The sequence below is a fragment of the Electrophorus electricus genome, chromosome 15 (genome assembly GCF_041902795.1).
Source record: "Electrophorus electricus isolate QZ-2024a chromosome 15, ASM4190279v1, whole genome shotgun sequence".
NCBI lineage: Eukaryota > Metazoa > Chordata > Actinopteri > Gymnotiformes > Gymnotidae > Electrophorus > Electrophorus electricus.
The window spans coordinates 842661-870000 of record NC_137511.1 but is presented as its reverse complement, the minus strand read 5'-3'; the positions used below and the strand labels follow the sequence as shown (position 1 = coordinate 870000).

The window sequence follows — 27340 nt, the reverse complement described above, 5'->3', positions numbered from 1 at the left end:
TGCCTTCTCTTTGACCTGTGTGTTTGGTGCAGGTATATGCTGAAGACTGCCAGGACCCCTGTCTTCTGCAGCTGCAACAACATCTGCCCAAGTACTTCGGGACCTGGTGTTCTCCTGACAGCCCCACAGGTGCCCAGCCTTATGGGACACCTGCAAGCAGGCCCCAGTAGCATCCTAAACTCCGTCATATCTCAGGTGTAGGATAGTACCATGAAACTCCAGAGAGCCTAACAAAGTCCTCTGTAGAGCAACATGCCATCAGATGCTTTAAAATCTTCTAGGGCCAAACATTCTTGTACCTTTTGCAACAAGAATCTATTTTTACAGGCACCATGATTTTAAACTGAAATTATTAAAATGACAATATTCATGTTGACAATAGTTGACAATAAAGATTTAGAAGATTTGTTTATTGCTTTAAGGTTTTTTTAAATTTGCAATAGCATTATTAATTGTAATAGTTTTTGTACAAAAATTGCTATAGCAACTATCTCAATTTTAGAAACTACATTTTATCTTGCGTATTAATCATTTTATCTGAATAATATACAAACAAGATTGTAAATCTGCAATTATGATTGGTAGACAATATTTGACACAATCAGTATATATACAGTATATAGGTTAGAATTACAGGTTAAATTGTGGTTAGATATTTTCTCCCAGATCGTTCAGCCCTTCCTGTCCACGGTGAAGCCCAAACCAGTCGCCTGATTTAAAATCTAATTAACAAAGAAACACAACAGGATGAGCGTAGAGTGCAGGTGCAGACAGACCATGATGGCCGGGTCTCTCCGTGTGAGCAGAGCTGTATCTGAAGCTGGAGGATGTGACGCGCCAATTCCAGAAGCCCTGCATCATGGACGTGAAGATTGGCCAGCGGAGCTATGACCCCTTTGCCTCGCAGGAGAAACGGGAGCAGCAGATCAGGAAGTACCCGCTGATGGAGGACATTGGCTTCCTGGTGCTTGGGATGAGGGTGAGTGTGAGAACACGGTGCCCTCTGGGCACGTGGCTCTGTGTCAGTGTAGATATTGGCTTGAAATGAGTTTCTGTACTCTGAAGTTTGGCTGAAATTGGCTTTTTCAACTGCATTTAATCAGACATTCTGGGTATTGCATTCAGTTGTACACTGAACGTGATGAACGACGTTGCATCACCAGAGACCTGACTGGTTTTTTCCCGCAGGCCGGCGTGCGTGTGTCGCATCCACTGCAGTTTCATTATGATGGAATGCTTTGAGGTTGTACATGTCAGTCATGCTCAGGCATATCTGATGCCAGTCAGCAAGGGACTGACAGGTAGCTGCTGACTTAAATCGTTAGTTTGGAGAAGTCTGCATCGCTGTTCGGCGTAACGGGAAAGGCGTTCGAGCGCTGACGGCCATATAGCTGTGCCTTCGGAGCGTCGTCTAATCCCCGGTCACCGCCGAGTGACGAGGGTGGTGAGCAAGGCCAGGGTTCCTGCATGGACTCCGTGTCCCTCAGCGTCTCTGCTCCGTAGACAGAGTTCAGTGCCACAGCAGAGAAAAGACGAGCAGTTCTCTGAACCTGCCTCGCAGAACAGATCTGTTCCAGTGAAATGGGGTGGAGATGCAGATTAGATGCAAACACAACAGCTTCTGGCGGGCCATCACACGCCACCAGTATTTTGGTTTGCTTTTCACCATATGAGTAGCTGACAGGCTTAATTCATCAAACATATCCAGAAAATAAATATAGAACCAGTTGGGTGGTTTACTGGTTGTGTTGTTATACTGAACTGCACTACTGGAACAAAACTGTACTTTAGAACAGTAGCTCCTTTACTACTGATGACACGGTCATAATGTCCTCAGCCTATCCACAAGCAGATGGGCCTCAGCGCTTTCTAATGATGCTGTCTGCTCTTAATACACTGTTTTGTTTTCACTTGATTTCTGATTCATACTTTGCCATATTTGTAAAACATTACAGGGTTAAATAACAAATCTCAAGTTTTTAAATCAATGGTTAGGACAAAATCAAGTGCAGGATATTTGCTTTTTATGAAAAGCTGCTTAATGTTCCTCATGAGATTAACCCTTTATATGTATGCACTACATGTGGGTTTTGTTTCCGTTTGGTTTTGCTTGAAAGGGGTGTATGCAATGTGTCAAATGTCAAGACCACAATGAGTTGTTTCTGAAATCCAGTTAATACACAAAGTGAATCATATATTTTGCTCTTCAGTGTGAAAAGCTGAATTATGACGGATAAAATTATTGCTTGTTGTAGTACTTTCCCTCCCAAAGAGCAAAATAAGGTTTCACCACCTGTTGTGTTTTTTTAATAATATAAATAATTCATATATAATAATATAAATAATTATTCATAATTACTTACTTTTAAAAAATAACTGATATAAAACCATTTTGGTGTATGGTCAAAACCAATGTGTCATCTTGTGAGCAAATGTTTTTGGAAATATCCATGTGGTTCTAGGGCTACCGCCAGATCAGGTTAGTACTGGTCAGTTTTGTGTGTGTGTGTGTGTGTGTGTGTGTGTGTTAGGCTCATCCTGTCTAGCTGATATCATTCTCTCTCATTACCTGCCAGGAGTCTGGCTCTTATCTCCAGCAGCCATCGTGAGCTTTACACAACACCCCTCGCCGTCATGTGGGACGGGGACTTGAGTGCTTTCTAATGTCTTAAGAGGGAACATTTTATTGCGAGCTGCAGATCTTGCCCGACAGGAGCGGGCCTTGCGGGGGTGTGTTAATTTACCTGAGGTGTGGCCTGACGTAAGTTGTGTAATGCGTAGTGTAATGGCCTTTTGCCTCCACCAGAGGGAGACATGACCTCTGTTAAAACAATTAGAGCCACAAACGTCCCCTTCTCATTTGTCATTTCTTAGGTGTACAATGTCGGCTTGGACAGCTTTGATACATATGATCAGCATTATGGAAGAAGTCTTGTGAAGGACACCATCAAAGACGGTATGATTTAAAGTGTTTATAAATTTGTTATAAATATTAAATTCTTTTTCTGTTTTGGGAATTGTTTGGTTTCCTGATGCTTTATGGCACTTGTTAGGTCATGATAAACAGAACTGAATAAAATCCATCTTTCTAGTTATTATTCAGTTTAGCAGCCACTAAGCAAGTAAAAATTTATTTAGTAAAAAAAAAAAAAAAAAGTCATGACCACCTAGCAGAAATGATTTTCAAGCTCGAGGCTGCCAGCCATGATCTTTGACCCAAACTCAGAAGTTTAGATTACTTCTCCGTAAACTATCCACAGTGAGCAGTTCCTTCTCTTCACTATAGGTCTGTCCAGATTCTTCTACAACGGAGAAGTCCTCCGCAAAGACGCCATCACTGCCAGCATCGCCAAGGTGCAGAAGATTCTCCAGTGGTTCGAGGGCCAGAGGCAGCTGAACTTTTTCGCAAGCTCCCTACTCTTCGTGTACGATGGCGACTGTTCCGCCGGCTCCCCTGCCCCAGCCGTGCAGGAGATGCCCGAGGACGTGCTGGAGTACAACAACAACGAAATCGACCAGAGTCTCTCCAGCATGTACTCGCTACACACCAAAGGCTGTGGGCGGAGCCACCACCGGGCTGAGCGAGGCAACGGTGGCTGGGCGCCTGCTGCCCACCAACCAAACGGCAACCACACCGACCACCCTGAGCCGGAAGATAGGGGGCAGGAGGAGGCGGGGCAGGTGGGGAGGGTGGCCTCAGCCGCGCCGGCCCAGGTGGAGGTGAAGATGATCGACTTCGCCCACGTGTTCCCCAGTGAGGTCGCAGACCTTGGCTACGTCTACGGCCTCAGGAATCTTCTGATGGTGCTTCAGCAGGTTCTTGAGGACCCGAGGGCTCTCCTCCAGGCTCCATCTGTAGCGACGCTTACATAAACGTCCATAAGGGGGCGATGTGGCTCCACTCAAGCCACTCTGCCTCTAGGCCCCGTGTTCTGCGTCGCCTGTGGTAACGGTGAAGTCACCTGCTCAATCACCTAGGTCTTACCCATGTGCTTGGTTCATTTTAACAGCTGCATGCAGTTCTGTGTTTTACTCAGGTAAACTGTTTCCATCCTCATGTATTCAAATGATACTTCACACACTTAGTCTTAACACTCAGCCTGGTTTGCAGCTGTACACATTAGCTTGTTTTTTCAGAGACATGAAACAAGGTAATTGTTGATTTTTTTTTCATTTTATTTTTCAGTAGACTTTGTGGCTTTGTTAGGTAAACATGAGGATTTACAAGTACATATTTGACAATATTCGCTGCCAAACAACCCCTGTCTGTGGTTTTGCAACCTTTCGATGGTATGTTTTGTGATTTTTAAACATGACAACCTACATGTGAATGATCTAAACCTACATACATTTTCCAGTGTAAATATATTACTTATGCTTTGTGATAACTGATGCAATATGCCAATGTGATGAAAATGACAACTGATTCCAATGAGACTGGAAGAGACATTGAGTTTTGTTCTCTCAGTCGATGGTTCCTGTAATCACCATCAAACGCCTGCATATCCTGATGGTATGCCAGGTAATTCTGAAAAATGAGGGTGTTAAGAAGGTCTATTACTAACACATGTTTGTTTGGTTCTCATTTCCCTGGTCTGGGAGGGTGTTTTAATAATGCTGCATCAGCTGGGAAAAGTGTCTTTCTCATTTTTTCAATGTTATTGGGCAGAATGAAGCTACATTTTGAGTACATCAATAGTATGGATTTCAGTAAGGAAGCAAATGTTAACATGAGATATTGACCGTAATCATAAAGCCATAGACTAAAAACAGGAGGAAAAAGCACTTGGAAAGTAAAGGTTTTAATCTCAAAATCAAGTTGAGGATTTTCTCATAAATTTCATCTGCCCTTTACCCTCATTAGTCAGTGGATACACGCTTGTTAATGTCATTTCAGTTTGTAGTCTTGTCCATCTTTTGTACTTGTGTATGTTATTTATTAGCACTAACTTTGCATTATAATTATTTTAGTAAGCTTTTTGGGTTATTGTTTGTTTTCCTTTTTTAAAAGATTCTGGGGCATTATAAGATTTTTCATCTCATTGTTTTGTCACCTATAGGTGCATACTCACCCTACGTTCAGATGAGCTTAAACGTCGGTGGAATTTATTACACATCTGTACTAAGTAGTTCTTACTTTACTCTGAATCTGTTGCAGCATTTCAGGAAGATGTTGTGTTTTTAATGCATTGCCTTTCATGTTTCGCTATAGCATTTGCGTGGTATGTCTTATGAAGCATCATGTGTTTGGTCGTAGCGTGATGTGATGTGTGTCTTTTGACCTCGGCTTGCGCTGAAAGTCTGCCACTGGGCTCAACACATATGAAATTCTGTTTTAACGTTCCTGTTCAGTTGAGGCCTTTGAAGATGTTGGCTCACTGTTTGTCCACACCGAAGGAAGCCCAGCACTGATGGCAACGGCAACAAAAAAAGAATCTCACTTTCATGTCTTTGGGCAAAAAGTCAAAACTACCTGCGTGTCTGATTCTCAGGAACATGGTAATGTTTAAGGGGACACCAAAGCGCTTGATAAAATATCAGTGTATGCAAGAACTGGAAACAAACAGGATTTTAGATACTGCATTTATCTTACAGCTCTCAGCCAGTTGAAGCCAATTACAGCCAGGGGTTGTTCATTAGCACGGTCAGTTAGCGTGGACACCTGGTGACGTTCTGTATATGTTTGCGCTGGTTAGCGATGTAGTGGCATTGTTTTGCCATGAAGACTAATGGTTCTTTCTCATTTGTACACTGAAGAAAGTTGAAATACTGTATGATGCACAGCCATTCTGCTGTGAACTAAGCCAGTCTTCTTTAATTTGCTTTGGATCATTTTTAGTGTTTGATCTTTTCTTTCATGTGCTTTTTTTGTTTGTTTGTTTGTTTTTTTGGTTTGTTTGTAATTACACCTGAGAGTTGTGCTTCTGTCAAGGCACTTTAATGATTTGCTTGTCTGGATTTTATCCCAGGAACAGATGAATTTGAAGTAACAGTAAAGGAATCTTATACTTTTAAATATCTCTTAAAAAGATTGTATAAAATTCTCATTTATTCGCCTGGTCAAGTGGTTTTGATATCATTTTTCCCCTATGGCACATAAGGCTTTTTTGTTGTTCTTACTAACAGTCAGGGTAATTTTGAATATGATGGGATATGTAAAGTATCCTTAAACCTGTCTCTCCTGGAATATTCAGGCTATTTTCAGCATGAGCTGACTGAATATGTCAAATGCTCAAAGGTATCTAAGTAATTGTACCTGTGAAGCAATGAAGCAACAGGGTTGTGCAAAGAAAGAAAGATCCAGTAGCCATTCTGTCTGGATGACCCTGCGGGGTTTGGGTTGTTTACTGGACTGATCAGTGAGCTGTAAAAAGCCCCTGCCCCCTTTAACCCTGTACACAACTGCAGCTTTTGTCAAATTAGATATGTAACAACATATAGCAGTAAACAATAACAGATTCATGATATTGGGTGTATATTTGGCAAACTTCATTATTAATAAAATCTGCTATTACTGAATACATAGTGGTCGGTTCCATTTCTGTACTTCTTTTATGTTTATTTTTTGTTTTTTTGGTGTTCCACATAGCAGGGCCCCCATGCCAACATTTAAATGACAACTGACCCTGCACCTATGTTGACTAACTGAAACTAGTACTACTGTAGGCTATTGTTTATTGCACTGATGTTGACTAAACATCAAACTTGAAACTTGAAACTAACAAGATGGAGCTTATATGTATTGTGCACTTCTAGGCATCAGCATTGATCCCTGTATTTCTACAGTATTCTAGTTCATTGGTATATTGAACTCTAACTCACTCTACTGACTAGGATGTATTCTTTGAGTAAATGACAAAGCACTTTTGTAAGTCACTCTGGATAAGATAAATGTAAATGTAATGCCAACTACTTGCAGTCTAAATGGTGTATCAACTTTCCTATGAACTGAGGTGGGTGTACAGGACAGGGCATCTTTAAAGTCATTGATTTAAACACTTTGCAAAGACCTGGTGAAAAAAACAAGGTTTTACATATTGCAGCTTTTTGGTTAATTAGTCTCCAGTATCTGGTTTGTGTTGTAAATACACTGGAGCTGCTGAGATGGATAGATGGATGGATAGATAGATATATAATGTCACATTATTGTTATATCCTCCATTCCTGAAGAAATAGGTTAGTATATGTTAAATACATTAACCCTTTGGCTATTAGTCAAATAACAACAATCATCATCATCATAAATAATCATAATTTGTTTTTGGGGTTTTATTGCATCCACACAGATTCACCCTCTCTCATGTCTTCATGAATGCAGATTTCAAGTTGGTGCCAAACTCTTGGTCTAAACCCAGTTGGCAGTGGCTAAAGAACCAGAACCCTGCCAGCAGCCCATTAACAGGATGCACAAAGATGACCTCAGCCTTCAAAGTTCAGCAGTAACGCCACCCGGACAGCTGACCCAACCTCACATGGGCGCAGGACAGGACATTATCTCACAGCTTTGGTCAGTGTTTTCCACCACTTCAGCAGGTATGAATATGCATGAAGGGACGTAAACGTAGCTGAATAATGAATCAGTCTCACACACAGGGGCTGGAGATGTTCCTTCACATGTCATCTCATTAAATCTGATTCAGGCGCGTTGACCAGGGTCTTTCGGGAAAATACTGAGGCGTGCCAGACACGATGATCTTTATCCTGGAGGCTGTGGATCCAAATGATATGATCTGTGGAAACAAAGATATTTAACTACATAAAACGAACTCAAGGGAAAGTATTGGTCCACCTTTATTTTTAAGTCGATACATTATTGGATTAATCACCAGCAATATTTTCAAGTATTGAAATGGAGTGAATAAACGAGTGCGATGTGATTTCTGGTGGTACTTGCGTAACTGCATTGGGAAGGCCATGACAACCTCACCAGCGGGGCGCGTCTGTCCACACCGTCCCCTGACTGCATGTCACAGGTTTGTTACATGTTCTTCCTCGTAGACGGACAAAACCGTATCGTTACGTCTGAAAGCACGTTGTTTGTCCTTCGACTATCACAGTTATTACAAAACACTATTCGGACAAATACAGATGAGAGACGAGACAACTCTGCCTTCTGCCACCATTGAATCTTCTTTTGCTGAGTGAAAAGATGTTTTCTCCCTTCCGGAAAGTTTAATGGGGTTAATGTGCACGCCAGTGTAAATATTTTCGACGACTAAATGTTTTCAGAAGTGTTATTTTAGTTAGCCAATATTAAGGTTTACATTGTATTTTTCAAATATGTTTTTCACAGTGGCCTGTTATCGTTTCACGATGAGGAAACACTTAAAAAATTTAGATTAGATTAAATTAGATAAAATTAGAGTACTGAATTGTAGCGTGAAGTATTAGCCTACTAAACACATCTCAAACTTTGGTTTAATTGAAGGTGCTCACACTAACGTCTATGTAAAGCTGGTTATGTGGCAACTGGAAAAGTCCTCTTGGTGGCGCCATCACCCCTCGGAGGAGGTCTAGGATGGGTTCCTCTTCCACACAACGTGGACCATCGATTTATAAACGGCAACCTGGGGGAAAAACCTTATTGTTTTCGGATGTTTGATTATATAGTCAAAATTAACCATACAGAATAAACGTTTGATTGTAATTTTCCAAGAAATGCGCAGCGATCTATGAGTGTAATGGGTAACTAGCGCGGGGCCTAATAGGAAGAGATGTAGGCAAGGCACGAAGTTTCGGAGTGCATCGACGCACTATAACCCACCCTGAGTTTACTCAGCACGCCCATCACTCCAGCTAATACAAATCACGGTGTCTTTGAATAAACCTCTTAAATGCGTCTGTAACTATATTTTAGGATAAAAAAAAGGAGACTGAGACAACCCTGTCGCGTCTCACAAGCACACCGTTCGTTTCTGCACCAGTCGAAATCTGTTGTGTCGGTTGGAGTACCAAGACCTTGAATTTTCATAGAGAGCACAGTAGTAATTTACTGGAACGCACCGTCTTCCTTCAAATGAGGGATGTCGGAGTTATAAGTTGGGGGGAATCTACGATGCAAAACATTAATTCCAATCGTTTAACTTGCCATCTGCTGCATGCCAGCCACGCAGTTTGTATGTAAATGTACAAAGTCAGGCAACAGAACGAAGCTGAAAAATACAATACAGTCGGAGATGTACTGCTTTTATGAGTTTTATTTTGTTAAAAATAATGCAGAGGTGGGTAGCTTCACTGTGTAGCCTTAAAGGCAGTCAGATATAGATAACTGTCTCGCGGAGGAAGCCTCAGGGGCCTCGATGTTTCCTGAGATGTTTAGTGAGTAAACTGTCGCTTCCAGATTGAGGAGCCTTTTCTGCTGTCAAATGTCTGGTTCAAGTTCGATTGGCTCACAAGAAAACATCCCGATCCCTTGAGAGACACCACGTGTAAATGCTGCCCAGTGCCTGACCTAATGTGCCTGTCCGACATCATCTCTGAACCATTTGTTGAGTTTATTGTTGTGTGTTCTAACAGACTTTCCCTGAAGGTTTGAATTAATTATCAGATAGATGACTGCGTGTGTTGAGTGTGAATTAAGGATTCATACATTGAGAACCACAGACAAAAACATTGTTCCCAATTCTAGACTTCACTGAGGCTACACTGATGATATAAGATAGACATGGGCAAAAAATCGAATTATTTGACCTACATATGACATAAATCTGAGTTTTTCCCCTAAGTAGTGGGAACACTAGACTAATATTTTCAGATTAGATTTGGGCCACTTTGGCTTTGCTCATTCCCGGCAGATCAGATCCAATGCATCAGCACATTTAAGCAAGAAAGATATCTGCAGTTAAAATGACCAAAAGCCACATGAAATGCCAACTGGATTCAACGCACATTTGAATGTACCACCAAATATTCAAATCCAGCTTCCTACCATGTGTGTCTGTTGGACCAGATTGTTAGCACCTGGTGCAGTTTCTGTTATTAGTTATTTGATTACAGTTTGTGACTCAGACTCTCTGCTGCCTACATCCCATTAATGACTTCAGTGTATGTACTGAACAATCAAACCCACTCCGTATAACCGACACGAACACCTACTCTTGTCTGATGCTCTGCTACACTTTTGAGTGTCATTTGAGTGCAATCTTTATCATGGTAAGCATTCAGAGCATTCACAACTTTCACTTGTTTGACTGGATCCACTATGTTCCATAGAAATGATTGGCATATCATGTGTGAGTGGTTCATAAATGTAGGCTAGGCTATATGCATGTGGGATGTTTGTATGTGTGTCTGAGAGAGAGAGAGAGAGAAAAAGAGAGAGAGAGAGAGAGAGAGAGAGAGAGTTTGAGCTCCAGGGCCCATTGGTCCTATAATCTGGCTAACGTGATAAGGATACCATCAGCCTTCCTTGACAGTTTAAGTTACTGAGTTTGACCAGGTATCTTGTCATACCAGAGGTAATCAATTTTAATTAAAATTGATGTTTTTAATACAGTGATCAGTCATATTAAGCGATTACTGCACAGAACGAGCCAGTCAGGCCCTTTTGTCAGAAGTGATGCTCAGCAAACGCTAAGGTCTAAACGTGAAAGCTCAAAGTCACAGCTGTTAACGAGGTCTGAGCATGAAAAGGTTCTCGGTCTGTTAATTAGATTTATTTAAAGACATTAATGTGTAATTGATCAAATAGTCTGCAGGCTCTGACCCTACAACGCCAACAGTTGTGTGAATCCTGGCCGCCACCCCGCTCATGAAACATGGATGAAAGAAGTGGAAACACTCCAGATTCAGTGTGGCTCCGTTGCACGGCGTTGCTCAGCAGGATTTTTAAATATAGTGCTTGTCTTTACATGTTGAAGAGAACAGCTGTGGAGCGCCCAGCCTTGAAAAGTCTTGAAAATCCGTGTTTAGCAACACTAAGACGAATGTAAAGCCATCTGTGGTAGGGAAAAATATTTCAATACATCTGTATTTTGTGTGTTATTTTAATAGTTAAAGTTGTGTCTTAGAATATGGAAAAAATGTAAAATTGTGTCTTAGATACATATATACATTATTGCAAATATACATTATTCCAAAAGTCTGAGTTCTCTTTGTTCACTTTTCAGCTAGTTGTAACAAGGTCAGTGCCAAATTATTCAGTTTTTGGTAGTGGACACATTGTTGGACCCTACTGTATATGAGTCAGTGTGTGTTTACAGAGATTTGTTGGTGCATTTCAAGCCCTATTCCCAGAGGTGAGATGATGCATCTTGCTAATCCCACAAAAGGTTACTGAGTACAGATTTACCCGATGAGGTCCAGTTGGAACAATGTTTATATAGGTCACCTTTAAAAAGTCCTTAATTCAGATATTAAGTCACTGCAAGAGAAAGTTAACATGACAAGAAAAAGTGAATTAGTTTCTTGTGCATGTGTCATGTCATGAGAAGCAGGAGAGAGGGTCATATCAGTACTGCAGGCTCTTATGTCACTGAGGCAGTTTTGGAACACACTATCCATGCTACTGTGTCCCACCTACAGATAAAGTTTCAACAGGCTGTCGGGGCAGATGGCTGTCCAAGATTTGGTCATTCTCCAGTGAGCATTCAGGAGCCGCACTCCCACACCAAACTAACCCATCTGAGAGATTGTCTTGGATCTTAAGCCAGTGGTGTGGGCAGCAACTTGCCATACAGAGGGGCTACAGACCCACTCATGTTGAGGCCAGGCTAAACCAGATGTATGAAGCGATGTTGCAGCGTATACCTGCATTCCCTACAGTACATGAGGCACACAAACAGCAGGTACACCAGCATGATGGCAGGACTCAGACAGCTGCTGTGGTCCCAGGTACCCTGACGAACGCTGGTGTGAAGGTGTCACCTTAGCTTGCATCAGTGGAGCTATGCGCTGGTGTGGAGAATGGAGGACAAAGAGTGACAACAAAAAAAGTCATTAATAAAGAATTTGATAAACGTGCAACAGAAAAAACATATGGCACATAAAATAGTAAATAAATCAATGTTGTTCTTATTTACGCATTTATGCATTTGTGCCTTTATTTATAATTTATTTGTTTTTGTATTTTCTTCAGTATGCTTAACCAGCACACTATTGGGTAGTCAAAGAGAAAGCAACGTCTTGCCTCTTTGCCTCTGTGAATCAGGTTAACCCTTTAAGTCCATTTTACACCTGAAGCATCACAGATACTCCACGTTTGCTGTCACACCGGACGTTTCTACACGTGTGTAAGGAAATATTCCCACAGTGACAAATGGGAACGAGGATCATATACAATCCACTCGTCGGAACGGTGCTAAAAATATCTGGTAACATCTCAATATCAGTTACCGTGTTTTTTGGTTTGCTCTGAAATAACATCTGATCTCAGGGACTTTGTCATACGTTTCCTTTCAAAAAGTTCAAATACTGATGAAAAGTGAAAAATTAGGAAATTACACTTTTGTGGAGATGCTGGGTAAGACATGGCATATGCTAGCTATTTTCTGTTTTGAGTATTGACCTAGATTGCATGATATATCAAGAGTACTTCGCTTTTTTCTAGGTAGGTACTGCATGTTTGCACCAAATGTCTAAAAGACCCAATGATAATTTTTCTAAAGGAATAGCTGCAGTTCTGCTTGTAGCACGTCTGGCATGAAAGGTCACGTTGATTAACACAGGAACGTATATAGTATTACTACAGCAACAAGACATTGTATAGTAGCCTGTTATACATACAGATAGCTAACAACTGATGGCAGCTGCTCTGAGTAATTTCTATAGAAGTTACATTTAATAGGTTTATTTTAGACTTTGGAGATTGTGGAGTTGATTTCCCACAGATTCTGTCTTCATGGCCATGCTGGTTGGATTTGATTGACCTGATGTTTAGTTGCATCTGGTCCCACTCAGCCCTGCTTACTATGAACAATGGCTCATTAGAATGACATCAGTGTCGCCCACCTTGCTAACATGGACTGGAGGGAGAAATCTAAAGATAATGAAATCTATAAATAAATAAAAGCAGAAATAAATAAAATGATAATTTATTTTAGTATTTCTGCTCATAAGTACACATTAATAAATAAATAATTTAATTAACTAATTAATTTATGAATATATTTCTGTGCCACATTTATTTTATGATTTTCTGACAAATGTATTTATTTAAAAAATCTAGCACAACTTTATTTATTTGCTCTTTAATGTCCAATTTTTGTTTGTTTATTAATTTGTTTGTTTAAATGTTTGCCATGTTTATTCGTTTTTATTTGTTTGTTTGTCACCTTTCATCCTCCATATTAGAACAGCAGTTACTCAAACACTGAAGGACTAACTTTTGTTAATGTTCACAACTGCTATTCTTTTCACATTATTGTTTGTCTTGTGTTTATTTCTGTACATGTACTCAGTGAAGGTAGAAACATCAGTCCAAAGTGTGTGGCGTCCTTCCCCTGCTACACTGATAATGCACTTGAGACAAAGGAAGGCTGCATGGACTTCATGTTGATTGCATATATAAACTCTGTGTATAAACCGAGTTGCTGGTTTAGTTTGGTGCTATGATCTTGTAGAGTGTTGTGCCTTCTTTATATAATGTGCTCTGGCCTTTCAGAATAGCATGAACTGGCAGGAACATTTGCTTGACAATATGCTTCGTGGACTATTCAGAAATATTTGATCATGCGGTAATGTTAAATGCATGTAAATATATGCATTATTTTGCTGGAAGTATCTATTAGAGAAAGGAAAGTGAGCATAAGGGATTCACTTTCTCAGCAGCGATGCTTAGCTATGCTGCAGACTCAGTTGATGCCCAATTGATGTCAATGTGTCCAACGCGCCAAAAAATATTTCCCAGATCACCTTCCCAAAGCTGTGGTTTCCCATGGTTTCACCCTGTTTAGCACAAACCCTGCCCTCCACCTGTTTACCACAAACCCTGCCATCCACTTGCTTTTGAACTGGTCTGACAAGGCAGCATTTTCTGGTCTTTAGCTGGCCAATTTTGGTGATCACATGACCATGTCCAGTTTAGCCTTATCTTAGTTGAAGGTGCTTCTATTGCTTCAACCTGTCATCTCATAGTTTGGTGCAGTATGTGGGCAGGGCTGCTACAGTGGTGGCCCTTGGCTTATGTGAAATGGCCCATCCTCCTTCTTTCTGACTGTTGTCATTAACTAGACATCCCAGAACTACTGCCACTGAATGCTTTTGTAGCAGTATTCTCTGTGATCTCCAGAGATGGTAATGGATTGTGGTGTTAAAAGACTGGAAACAGTAGAAATGGCATGCCTCACCTCTGAAATCAACAATCAAAACATAATTCAGTCAAAGCCCATTCAGTGTGTGTGTGTGCATGCGTGTGTGTTTCCACAGAGTGTATATATAGTGTACTTACTAAGTAAATGTGTACAGTATAAATAAGATAGAAGTCCTTTACATTTGATGTATGTCCTTCATCAAAAGTCAGAGAAAAGGGTTCCTTAAATTATAGGAAGAGAGCAATTAGTGATAGTGCACATATACTGTATATATAAGTATAAAAGGAAGCTGCTTCAGAGATTAAATCTACCTCTATTCTTCATTTAAATTAAAACAATATTTCTGTTCAAACAGACCTAAGAAATATACATTTCCAGAAGAAGCCGTCATCTTTATGTGAGTCTGTTTGACACTGTTAATCCATCAGTATTACAGTCTTCTGCTATACGCCATTGAAGCCAGTGCTGACCAATGAGGGCCAGGTCATGTTTAAGCATGTTAAAGATTTTGGTTTCCAGGCTTTCTTTATGCTCTGTCAGATCACAGATTCCTTAGAGTCACGTGCTGGGGAGAACAGAGAAGGAGAAAAACTGAACTCCCATACTGCTATGACAATGGATGGATATGGATAAATACAACAGCAAAACCAAGACAACAGCAAATATTTTTTTGATGTATATACCTTAATGTAGATCAATATAGAATTATCATAAGTGGTAAAGAAACGCCATGTCCAGAGAAAGTAATCTCATCAGCCTGTGGCTTTATATCACATACAAGTGTGGTGGAGCGCAATATTTCCTAAACATGTCCACTATCCCTCTTTGGCTGTAGCAGTAAAGAGTGCATACGGTGGACAGAGATCACTGATTTGTCAGGGGGATTAAAAAAGACAGAGTTCTAATTTTGTCTGAGGGTTGTGAACCACAGAACTTCAAACACAGTGCGCTGAAGACTACTGGCCCCTTAGGGACAAACGTAAGAGCTCCCCTTTGACACGGCGGACTGACTTATATTTGTGCGTTTTCCTATGATTACTAAATTCTCAAATGGCATTCCACTGTATATTCATAGAGATTTGGAATCAATCTTTGAATAAATGATAGATAAGTAGAAGTATATGAGTAGTGCACGTTGTGGTGCTCCGTCTGCACAGCTTTCCTAGGTGCCTTTGTGATTGCACTTCCTTTCTTAAAGACATTCAGAATAAAGGTCTTGAGCAGTGAGCTATTCAGGCTTTTCAAATGTGCAATAATATTTCCTTTCTTTTGGGAAGGGAAAAATGGATCATGACATTTTCAAATAAATTGCATTTGAAATTTCCTCAGATAGGCTTGGAGTTTAATGTCACTGAGAGGATGATCAAAAATCAATAATCTATTTTTGTGCACGGCCATTCCGGCTGTAGATTGGAGATTGTTCCAGCTCATCACTTTGCTGAGCTAAACATGAAAAACGTAACTTGAAATTCTATCTACAGTCAATTTTTGTCCCTTCTCTGTCCATGTTGATTGTGAACAGTGATGGATTTTGCAGATGTTGTGACCATAGAGAAACCTACATTATGCTGTATGAATTTGATGTCGTCATGGAGACTCCATCCTAGGATTGGCTTCAGCTCTGCCCAGACTCTGGCCGTTCATCTTCACTTGCAGCTGTGTCTGTGTCGTTGACAGTGTAATCACTACCTGCGTATAAAGTATTAGTCTGGTCCTAGTCTTAGTCCAGGGTTGTCTTCACATACCCTCACGACCTGCCTTGGGTTTGGACTGTTCTGGCTGTGCTGATGGTGGTTTTTGAGAAAAGCCCCAACAGAGCTGCCCTGCAGTCTACTGCTTACAACCCATGTTAAAGACACTGGAAAACAGACCGTTGCAAAAAGTGTTTACCCAAACGCATTTTTAAATAATGGCAATAATGCTAAACATATAAGCCGAACTGTCATTCATTTATCTGCAGGCTTCCAGGACATAAGCAGTGGGACAGCTTGAAGGATCACTGCAATATCAAACACATGTCAAGGTCTTGTGTAACGACATCCTGGTGAGCAGGTCTGAACTGCATGATGCCCATGAGAACATGTGCTGGATAAAGGACCTTCAAAGTCTGCATTAAGTGCCGGATGTTGATGATTGTGTGGTTGATTCTGAATAGGTTTTGTTTTGTTTGAGACTCAATCTTAGTGTGCACATGATAACTTATCCTCAAGTTGACTTCCCAGTTCTAAGCAAAACCATGTTTTTGCCATTATTGCTATTGATCTGGTTAATGACCATCTTGGGTGAAAAGACATTTCATTTGCACACATTAAAAGAACATATTACATGGGGATGTGCATTAAGAGATGATATGTGAGGTGTGTTATATGAGTACTGGTCCCACAAGGACAAAGTGTGCAATTTGTTATAGGCGTGATGCGGACTAATCTTTGATGGGGCTTCTTTTTTCCTGCTATTGAGGTTTTAATTAAGATTCAACGGTTCTTAATGTTGCATTAATCTGGGGGTCCTTGCTCATGCAGGATCTAATGGTCCAGAACTAATTAACTAAATCCAATAATTTAAAACTCGCCTGAATTATTGGAATGATACAGTTTCTATAATAGCATGTAAAAAAAGGTAAAACGTGTACGTCCAGCAGGAGTATTAAACAGCCCCTCCAAGAAAGAAAGAAAATAAAAAGAAGGAAAAAAGAGGGACAGAAAGCCTGCTCATCTGCTTCATGCGCACAGTGACCGAGCTAAATAAATGCTGCCGTGTTCTGGCCACACAGCCAGATCTCCGGCTGCTGCACATCAGCCAGCCTCGGCGCCCACACCTGTTCCTATGATGCACCTTCCCATTCCCCCCCGAATTATTCTTTTTTTAATTTTTTTTTTTAATTTATTTTTTTTACATTTTTGTCTGAGTGCCTGCAAACTAAACATTATTTGACACCCCTAATGCAACTCAGGTTACCAAGAACCAGTTGATCATAGTGGTACCGGGTTAAGGCTTTTGAATGGCAATATTATACTCTGTAAAAATGAGCTGGGGATTCCAAGCGAGATGCTGTCATGAATGTTTTATAACCTGAAAAACAGAAGACTAACCATATAAATCATCCATCTTGTTATTGCATTACTGACCTTGAATTGGACAGCTTTCCTTTATCAGTGATATAAATTATTTTGGCCTGTACAAATATTTTGCATGTGTTTCAGCTGATAATCATGTTTCTTTATATGCATTGTTATAGCTTATAAAATACCTTGGCCACGTCTTGTCCCCTTGGCAGTCTTACCTCTGCAGCAGGGAGCTGTGGGCATCTTAATCTAATCCTCAGGGAGGGAGAGGTGGAATTATTCTTCATATTAATTTCACCAATCTTTCACTCAACCCGTTTTGTAAATAGTGACAAACTTGCTGGTAATTGTTTTCCATCCATCCAAGCCTGGTAGGTGCTATCCATCTGGTAGTCACGCTGCGGTTCAGTTCATCCTTCTCTTCTGGGTCCTTGGGCTATTTTTAATACATTTCAGATGAGATCTGTTGAGTCTGCGAACTCGAAGTGTTTGGCAGCTGCGCATGCGTGATCCGTGGCACTCGGGTGTTAATTCTGGTTTGTACATTTCTTCTTCTGTGTTTACTTCACACTGAAGATACACTGTGACGGGTAAATATGAGGCTCATAGATCAGTCTAAAAAGTATTTAAAAAATAAATGGCCATTGCTTGAGGATATGCCTGATAAAGAAGAGTACGTGAACATGGTCGTAAAAAGGCGCTTGATAGAGCAGTTTAAACAAACTGTGACAAATTAGTTTAAAAGTTTTAAAACTTCCTGCCTGCAACAACTCCACAGTAGTTAACTGTAAGATAAAGGTCACTAGCAAATTTAAATACTGAAAATGTGTTGAAGGCGATGAATAGGCCGTCCCTCTTTAGGACCAAGTTTGCTATGTGGTTTGCTCTGTAAACGCTGACTCATTAAAAAATGTTAAGGGTAGTTTTTTAATTTAATTTTATTTTTTGGTAAAAAACCCCTTCTATTCAGATTTACGGCTTTTAAGATAAACTATCAGCAGCGGTCATCCCGACGTGCTCATGCAGAGCACGTTTTTCTTCAGAGACAGTTAACGGACCCTGGGTGCTTAGGTTCTCCTCGCGGAGACGTGTAACGAATAAACACACCGATGATCCAACTCAGACAACGATTTCTCAACATCTCAATAACGGCCCGCGTTGCCGAGCTGTTGCATCACTCCGCGCCCGCGCGTCCATGCCTATGCTGGGGAAAAGACCGAGGTGATGATGATGATGGTGATGAAAACAAGAGAAGCTGTCAGCCGAACCCATTTCATGTCCCCCGAGAGGCCGCTTCCTTTACAACTTCAGCACTCGCGTCGCAGCGTTCGCGTGATGAATTTTTCCGGGAGGCGTCCGGAGAGCTTGGCACGTGCTGCGCAGCTCGCGAAGGACACGTTGGAGGTGTGACATGATTCCAGCTCGGGCCGAGCACCTGTCCTGAGCAGGCGGACTGCTGATGTGTTCACAACAGAAGCTTTCGTTCTCTGAGAAGACAATCGGCTTTGATTACACTGGAAAGCACATATTGTGTAGACTACAACAAATCGCACAGTGGATAATCGGTATGTATACAGTTGCCAAGCCCTCATACAGACATGATAGAACTGGTCGTGGTGAAAAGAATTCGTTTTTTCGTGTTTTATTAGAAACCTTTGGAGATTTTAACAGTTCTTGTAGCCCTACTGAAGTAAGATGAACTTTCTTAAGTCCACAATAACACTCAAAGGGGCTTCTCACGTCAGTCCCTACATGCCAGTCCCTCAGCAACGTCACAGCAGAGAAATCTGTAGATGATGACTGTGTAAACTGCTAACAATCATTTTCCAATAGTAATCATTCAACTGCTGTACAATATGTAGAATGAGAAATAAGAGGAACACCTACCATCCACTTAAAAAACAAAAAAAGAATCGTTGAGAAAACGGCAGGTGCATTGGTTAACCCTCCAGCTCATGGTATGGCCTGCGTTTCTCTCCATTCAAACTGGGTCTGGGTCCAACTCAACACTTGTAATGACCCAATCACTAAATCCAGTGACAACTACACTTATCATTTCTATCACTTTGCTTAGCAACAACATTTTATTTAAAATCTTTTCCATTTTGAAGTCACTTGTAGTAAACATATTTAATACATTCTTAATCCTCAAAGCAAGAATGTGGTAGTTTTTCAAAACACATTAGGTGGAAATGTTTTTTATATGATGACAAATTGGCAGTTATTTCCTGTTTGATATGCTTCATATGGTCATTTCATCAGAAAACATGCAAGGATATTCTATAAATAAATATAAATATTTATTCATATTCATAGGGGCTTATTAAAAGCCTTAATCTCATTTATTACCAGCCAACATTAAAAGCAAGTTGATCAGTTTCTCCAAATGGCACTTGTCATCCTAGTCTAAGTGATAGGTGTTGGGGTGGGAAGGGGGTTGAAGGGGGGCGTTTCTGGGCTTTAACCTCCAGAGTTAGAACACTTGTGCTTTATCTTTCATTTAATGGCTGCGAAATAGGCACAGATATATTCTGCAGTTTGGCCTGTTAAATTATTTTAATGGTTTATGAGGCAGGATGTAGAGCTCCAGGAATATTCCGGTACTCACTTCAAGGCTTACACGCTCCCCGACGCATGAGACTTTAACTCATATACATTTTATATAGAGTAGCAAAAGGAAAACAAATTTGATTGTGCATGTTCTACACTTTTAGTAGACCAGTGTAAGAAAGCACTGCAAGATTGAGAGAACGACAGCTGTATCGTTAAACAGCACAAGAAGCAGTTTCAGACAGAAGCCACTATTTTGCTTGTCGCACGGAGAACCAGAGAGCGGACAAATGTTGTGTAAAAAGTTAAGAGTTACAGGAGGGTAGTAGAATGCCTGCAAGCAAAGCTGCAGCGTTAAATGTTCAGAGCCCCACCGCTGGTGTGAAACTAGTATACGAGTTTTCAGTCATCTGCTTCCCGGATTGGTGAAGCAGCACTGGAATTCAGTTTTTGATGCACAAACCATGATGCTCTGCTTGGTGGTGGAGACAGACAGAAGTCCTTCTGATGGCAATACAAAGATGAGTTTCATGACATTACATCATATACTATATGACAAAAGTATGTGGACACCTGACTATCACAACTGTATGAGTTAGTTACAAGGCTAGGAAAGCAGGGGCAGTACATGCTATATTTCATGATTATTATGTGCTATTATTATTAAGAAAAAAACACAGTAAAATAACCCAAAAGCCAAAGCCTAACCCTAAACCCTAAATTCCAATCAGAAACATAAACCAAAAAGTAAACCAAATCTGTGGCTTAAACTAATGCAATTTGCCAAAAAACGTCCTGAGGTGAAGCATCTCAGTGCATATGCCACTGTGGATGAAAGGTGCTTCACAAACAAACCTGCCTTGCCTCACCAGGGGTTGTATCTGTTTGCTAAGTACGTGTCTATATGCAGGTATTCTAAGTTCAAAGTATGGATGCAAAATCTTTCTAGTCCTTCTTCCCTTACACAGGCTACAATCTCTGACACAGAATGAGAACAAGCTGCCAGTCTTGCTAAGCTTGTCCCATCCAGCTCTCAGGAGGACTGGCAGGCTCTAAGGCTGAGCTTGATGTCGTCATGCTGCACCCTCACAGCGTGGTTCCCCCCGGCGACTCTTATGGTATCCAAGCAACTTATGGAGAAAGACAATAAAGAACGAAGCAACAAAACAAGGCTCTACAATTTGTGCACAGCCCAGAACCTAGGCAACCCACGGAAGAGCAGGGAACACCCCATCGCAGTAGAAGATAGAAAGAAAAAAACACTCACAATAGCTCTGACACGTAACCAGCATCCCATTCCAAAAACATGGGATTTCATTTAGAGCTGACTCCTTTGTGGATATAAGAGCCTTCACTCTTTTGAGAAGGTTTTCTACAAGATTATGGAGTGTATCTGTGGGAATTTGTGTCAATTCACTTAAAAGAGCATTTGTGAGGTCAGGCGCTGAAATTAGATGAGAAGGCCTGGCTTGCAATCGATGTTCCAATTAATCCCAACTGTGTTGTGTGGAGTTGAGATTAGAGTAGGGCACTGGACGTCTACACCAGGCTCATAAAACTATACCTTTATGGGGCTCACTCTGTGCACAGGGGCACAGTCATACTGAAATAGGAAAGGGCCTGCCCTGAACTTTTGCCACAAACCTGTAAGCAAGTAACTTTAAAATGACTGTGTATGCTGTAGCACTGACATTACGTCTCACTTAAGCCCAGGCCCACAACCAATCTTGAAAAGCATCTACACACCATTATCCCTCCTCCACCACACTTAAGTTGGCACTCTGTATTCCAGTAGGGAACGTTCACATGGCCTCCGCCAAATCCAGATTCATGCATCAGACTGTTTTGCATGCTTTACATCCCTCCAGCCAGTGCTGGGTATTACACATGGTGATCTTTGGCTTGTGTGCAGCTGCTTGGACACAGAAACCCACTTCAGGTCTTTTTGTTGATGTCACTTCTAGAACCGGATTAGAACTCTGCATACAACAGGGGGTTGGCGATTTTTAAGCTCGACGTGCGTCATCACTTGGCTCTCCTGCTTTGTGAGTTTGCATGGTCTACAGCTTTGTGGCTGAACTGTTGTTGCTCCTAGATGCTTCCACTTTACAATAATAGGACTTACAGTTGACTAGGGCAGACATAAAGGAGGCTTGTGGCAAAGGTGGCATCCTATGAAAGTGTCGAAGACACAGAGCTCTTCAGTACAACCCATTTTTGCTGCTGCTGTTTGTCTACAGAAATTGCATGGATACATACTTGAATTTAAGCTTAATATTTAGGAGAAGGTGACTACATAATTTTGGCCATCCAGTGTATTTCTTGTTCAAGGTCCCTGGGTGTTTTGGACAGTATAGTTAATTTAGCTGAAAATTCTCATACTGTTTGAAAGTTCCTCATTGTTCTTTAGTACTTTACTGCTTTGAGGGTATACAAGATATATGTGGGGCAGGTGACAGGTTTATCACAGAATGACACCATATTATTGGCTTACCTTCAGGGAGGACTGACACACTTACTTTCTCCAGTGAGATCTCCTTAAACTTTCCAGAGGTATCACAGTGACACATCTAAACATTGAAGTTATTGGTATTTTCCTTTAAAATGTTTTCAAGTGGAGGTTTTTGGAAAAGCTGTTATGCTGGATTGGACGAATGCATTAAGATGTATTACTTTATCTCACATTCATGCTGGTTTTCAGTCTGCCTGGAATTTAAAGATATTCTAACAAATAATAGTCATTTTTGTTGTATTTCCTATGAATGCAGTAAGAATTCTGCAGCTACTAAACCTGCCACTCACCCCAACTTTAACCGTTCAAACAACTTAGTTCAATCGAATTCCTGTGACTTTGTCATTGGGAGATCATGTTTCTTCAGTGGACAGGGGCTACAACATGCTGTAAATACAGTCTGGAGTTGCTATTTGTCCCGTCAAACAAGGCAATGATGGAGGAGGTGATGTCACTTTCAGTAATGGTCTTTTCAGTGTACAACATTAGGTTGGGTGCCCTTTTTCATTTGCTGCAGACAGCATATACACTGCGGAGCTTTTCTTGTTGATGGAGGTGATGTTTGTGCCCCAGGACTGACTGTTAGATGTGGTGGTTTCCAAGACTCTGAACAGCATAGCCACACAGACACTGGTGTGATTGATTTTGTGTATGTGTGTATGTGTGTGTGTGTGTGTGTGTGTTGTGTTGGGGGTTTGCAGAATTACAGAAGTCGATCATCCTTTTCACTGTTTTAGAGATACTGAGTCCCAGATTGTTTACAGCCAACCACAATGTAAGGTCTCCTGCTTCTCTGCTACAGTACATATCATCTTATTACATCCCTGTGAAAAATTATTGCAGGCCCTTTGTAGTCATGGCTATGAATTGAATGTAGTATATAAGATACACACTGCAGCAACTCAGCAGACTTCAACTTCAGTGTAAATATTTGGCATCTCATGTTAAAACTGGTGCAATATTTCAAGTCATAGAACAAATATAAACTAGACGTTATGTTCAGTGCCATCAGATTTAGACAGAATTATGCATCTATAGACCAATTATTGTGTTTTCATAAACTGATTGGATTCATAAAATGGATATCGTTGTTATAAGAAATTGTAGAAGGCCAGCCAAATATTATGATTCACAAACCTACCTAAGTAATCTACCTGCATATTTCTTCGTGTGTATTGCAATATTTTATCAGACTTAAACTTACAGTTTGTAACTGATCATTGTTCACACATTGTAAAGGCAGCTGGGTATATTGAATAACAATAGTTGCATTTAATTATTGCTTTATTATAACAAAGAGGAGTACAGGTAATATCTTATCAAATTAACCTAGAGCTCAGTGGTTCGCGACCAGTAATCAGAAGGTTGCTGGTTTAAGCCCCATCATCACCAAGTTGCCACTATTGGGCCCCTGAACAAGACCCTTAACCCTCAATTACTCAAATTGTATTCAGACATAATTGTAAGTTGCTAAAGATAAAAGTGTCTGTAAAAATGCTGTAAATATAAATTTGTTCAAAATGTTTGTTATTCTTATTCATAGCAATGTATAAATCTGATTTATACACTTAATGGAGTTATGGAATAACTGACGTTTGTACCATACTGCTCTTTCTCTTTCTCCATCTTCACTGGGGGTGTCCGTGGGGTCAAGGGGGCTGGCTTCTCTACCTAGAACTCCATCCCAAAGATCTCCCGAGTTCTTCCCCCATCCTACAGTCTCACAATCACTGTTCCAGCCTCTGTGGAAGGCATAGTTTGCACCTGCAAACTCGTAGACTAGCTCCCTATCTTTGGTGTAGGCAGTGCTCAGTGACTCTGCCCTTTGTGGGTTACACAGAAATCTGTGATATATTTTGAAGTTGACAAAAACAGAATTAAAGTTCAGGTCTGTGCAAAAGCTGTTCAAATACAGCACCAAAGTGCTTTCAAACAGTAGCATTTTCCAAAACAGTCAGCTAAGTGTGACCTTGTTGTGTTGAAATAGATCCCACCCTTGTGCAAGGAATCCAATAGCAATCTGAAGTCAATAGCCAGATGAGAACATTCAGAAAACAAATGTGTCAGAATAGCAGGTGGCATGAGCAGTGGTAGTGGGGGGATTTCCTGTGCAGAGAACCCCAAACACAAGGTGAAAAACAAGGTTAACAAGCTTGAAATTAAGATACAGGGACACTCTCACTGTGGAAGTGTAGTGTAGGAGAAACTCCTGGGAGCTCTGAGTTTGTCTTGCAGAGAAAATCACCGTTCTGACACACCTGACACAGAAGTCCGTGAAGGGAGCTGGGTGGAATGACAATGTTTCCTCAGCATCCACAGTTTTAAAAGCCTTCAGTTAGTTGACCTCTGAAATCAATCTTAGACTCCACCCCTAACTCTGCCCTAACAAGTGGCCTCTCCTGTTTCTCTGATTGATCAGCGACATGCTTTTAATCATTCATGTGACGCCCCGGCCTGATAACACAAACTAAACACATACACACAATTAATAATTAAGATTTGGAATTGATGAAGCATCAGACCGTTACACTTGGGAAGCGTTTGTCAGCTGCGACACCCTGCAGGGTTAGACTGCTGTGTGTAGTGTGCTGATCGAGGTGAATTTTCTCTCCCCTCAAGTGGACTGAAACAAATAAGACTCTGCATTAACCTGGCATTATGACTGCTGAAACATAACTGTTTCCCAGAGCATAACGCCTGCTATAGCCTGGGAACTGAGAGGTTCACAGCTCCAGCGCTTCCAGAAAGAGTATAGTGGATGTAACACTCCATGCTATAGCACTGTTCTCACGTAGGCCTTCAGTACAGTTAGTACAGTACTGCAGAGGAACAGAATGTTTCACCAGCCTTACCGTCTAGATTTGTGCTTCATGTAATTGCACTTTTGGAAACTTCAAAATGAGGGTTAGCCTACTTTTGGCTCCAGTGCGCTAATATAAATGAGGCTATGTGCAAAGCTTCAGTGCTTTAGCCAACAGTGTTTCAGCCAACTTTTGAGTAATTCTACACTTATTGCTATTCAGTTTACCGCATTGCTATTTAATTTACATAACCTTTTGACTGAACCGAGGAGCATATCATATGGAATAATTCATGCAGTTCCACAATGTAGCTGCTGTACAGCAGTGCTGGTGTGGGCCATCCCGGAGTCACCCCTCACCTCTCCCGCCACATCATTAGCGCTGGGATGTAACATACTCCGCTGTTTGCATGCAAGATTTGAAAGCAAATGTCACATGTGACTGTCGGGGTCTTTTTGGGCCACTGGTTGGAGCCCCTGTACTAATTACGCTCTCGCACATTCGTTTCCCCAGTCATGAGGAGGCATCCTCCCTTACTGGGTATTTATAAATCTGCGTGATCTGCGAGCCCGCTAGGTTTCGACTAATGACCATGCTCATTTCACTTTCAGCGCGCATTTTTCTCGGTCCACTTTGCCTGGCTTGTAGCAGTTTGTACATTTGCTTGATATAACCGCCACTGGCTAATTTACACATAAGAAGCAGTTACCGACGTCAAAGTTTACTTGCAGTCAACCATCCTCCACACCGAGTCCTCTTCTTGCCTCCTTCTTCTTTGGTAGATAGGAGCGTATTCAAAACAACACAGCTCCTGCCTGCATAGAGAAACTAGCTGATCGGTTGCAGTAATCTTGGACCGTTTCCCTGAATATTGATAACCTATTCTTGTTAGAAACGAGGGCGTTTAATGCCGCACCTGTGCGCAGTTGCGCTGCGCCTCGACGGAACAGTGCACGCTTTTGTTCGGCGCTGTTCCTGCCAAACCGCACTGTCAATAGCCCAGAACTCTTACTGTTTCGTTCATTCCTGTTTCTTAATACACATTATGTTTGTATTCCTGTCAGTCGTGTTTCCATTTAAATTTACGCTCTTATCCAGAGCGACTTTAAAAAAGTGTTTCTCCTTGAAAAGTCTTGAAATGACATTTGTCCTCTAGCTCTCTAAATGTACCATGCGCTGTAACACGAATTAGCCCAAAAACACTTAATGTGCAAGCTATAATATTTTTGGATCTCCAAAAAAAAAAAAAAAGAGAAAGAAAGTCCATGAATTGGAATGACATAGACTACCAGTCCCGTAGACATACAAGCAGACAGACGCTCTGTGTAATTCCAGCCCCTGATGGGCTGATGGCAAACCATTTAATCCATGTGCATTAGGACCCAGAGGAATAGCGAGACCCAGGCCCTTGTAACACCAGCTCCATGCGCTGCACTCCAGGTGTGTTGCTCTCCACTCCAGGTGTGCTCTTAGACCAGAGGCACTTCGGTTCTCAAAGAATTCATGATCCTAAAGTGCTTTTTTTTAAAAAATCTATTCACTTTTATCCATTCACAAAAAATGCATGCATTTTATAAATTTTTGAAATATAGTTTAAGCAGCCACAAGCAGCTGCAGCCTAAATGTAAAGTGGGCTTCAGCCCAAAAGGCTGGTGTGGTTTGTTGCCTGCAACCAGCAGTAACCGTGGCTGAGGTTCCCTTGCACAAGGCACGTAAGCCTACCTGCTCCTTGAGTGCTGCGACAGGTGTCTGCTCACTGGATTCACTCCAGATGAGTTAAACACAGAAAGGAATTTCCCCAAGGGAATCAATAAAACCTTCTTCTTCTACACTATCCTACTTCCTACACCTTTCTTACATTAATTGCATACACCGTTTACTGATTGATTTGCGATTCTGACAGCATTAGATGGTAATGTATGAAACAAACTGTTTAGCTGTAAATCAGGCTACAAAAACAAGGAAATTAAATTGGAAAGATTAATGCTTGGGAATGCAATATTATGCTAGCAAGTGTTAACACAGAATTTCAAAGTTTGTAAGCCTATCTTATCTAAAAGTTTCCCAGCTAGTATTATATGTATTTCCCATTTGTGCTCACTGAACTCTATAGAAACAAAAGTTAAAAGTCTTTTTTATTCCTCAACAGAATGCGGCTGACAA

General features: G+C 41.0%; 1 protein-coding gene across 2 annotated transcripts in view; it reads left to right on the top strand.

The window, feature by feature from the left end:
- The window catches only part of ipmkb (inositol polyphosphate multikinase b), a 10409-nt gene extending 3890 nt beyond the window's left edge, over nt 1-6519 (top strand). For both annotated transcript variants that reach the window (XM_081698074.1, XM_027009446.3), the window contains exons 3-6: nt 33-129; nt 807-979; nt 2875-2956; nt 3287-6519. In XM_081698074.1, the coding sequence (XP_081554200.1) occupies nt 33-129; nt 807-979; nt 2875-2956; nt 3287-3873 (939 nt within the window). In that variant the 3' untranslated portion in view covers nt 3874-6519. The remainder of the gene's footprint in view (nt 1-32; nt 130-806; nt 980-2874; nt 2957-3286) is intronic.
- Nucleotides 6520-27340: the final 20821 nt, after the last annotated feature.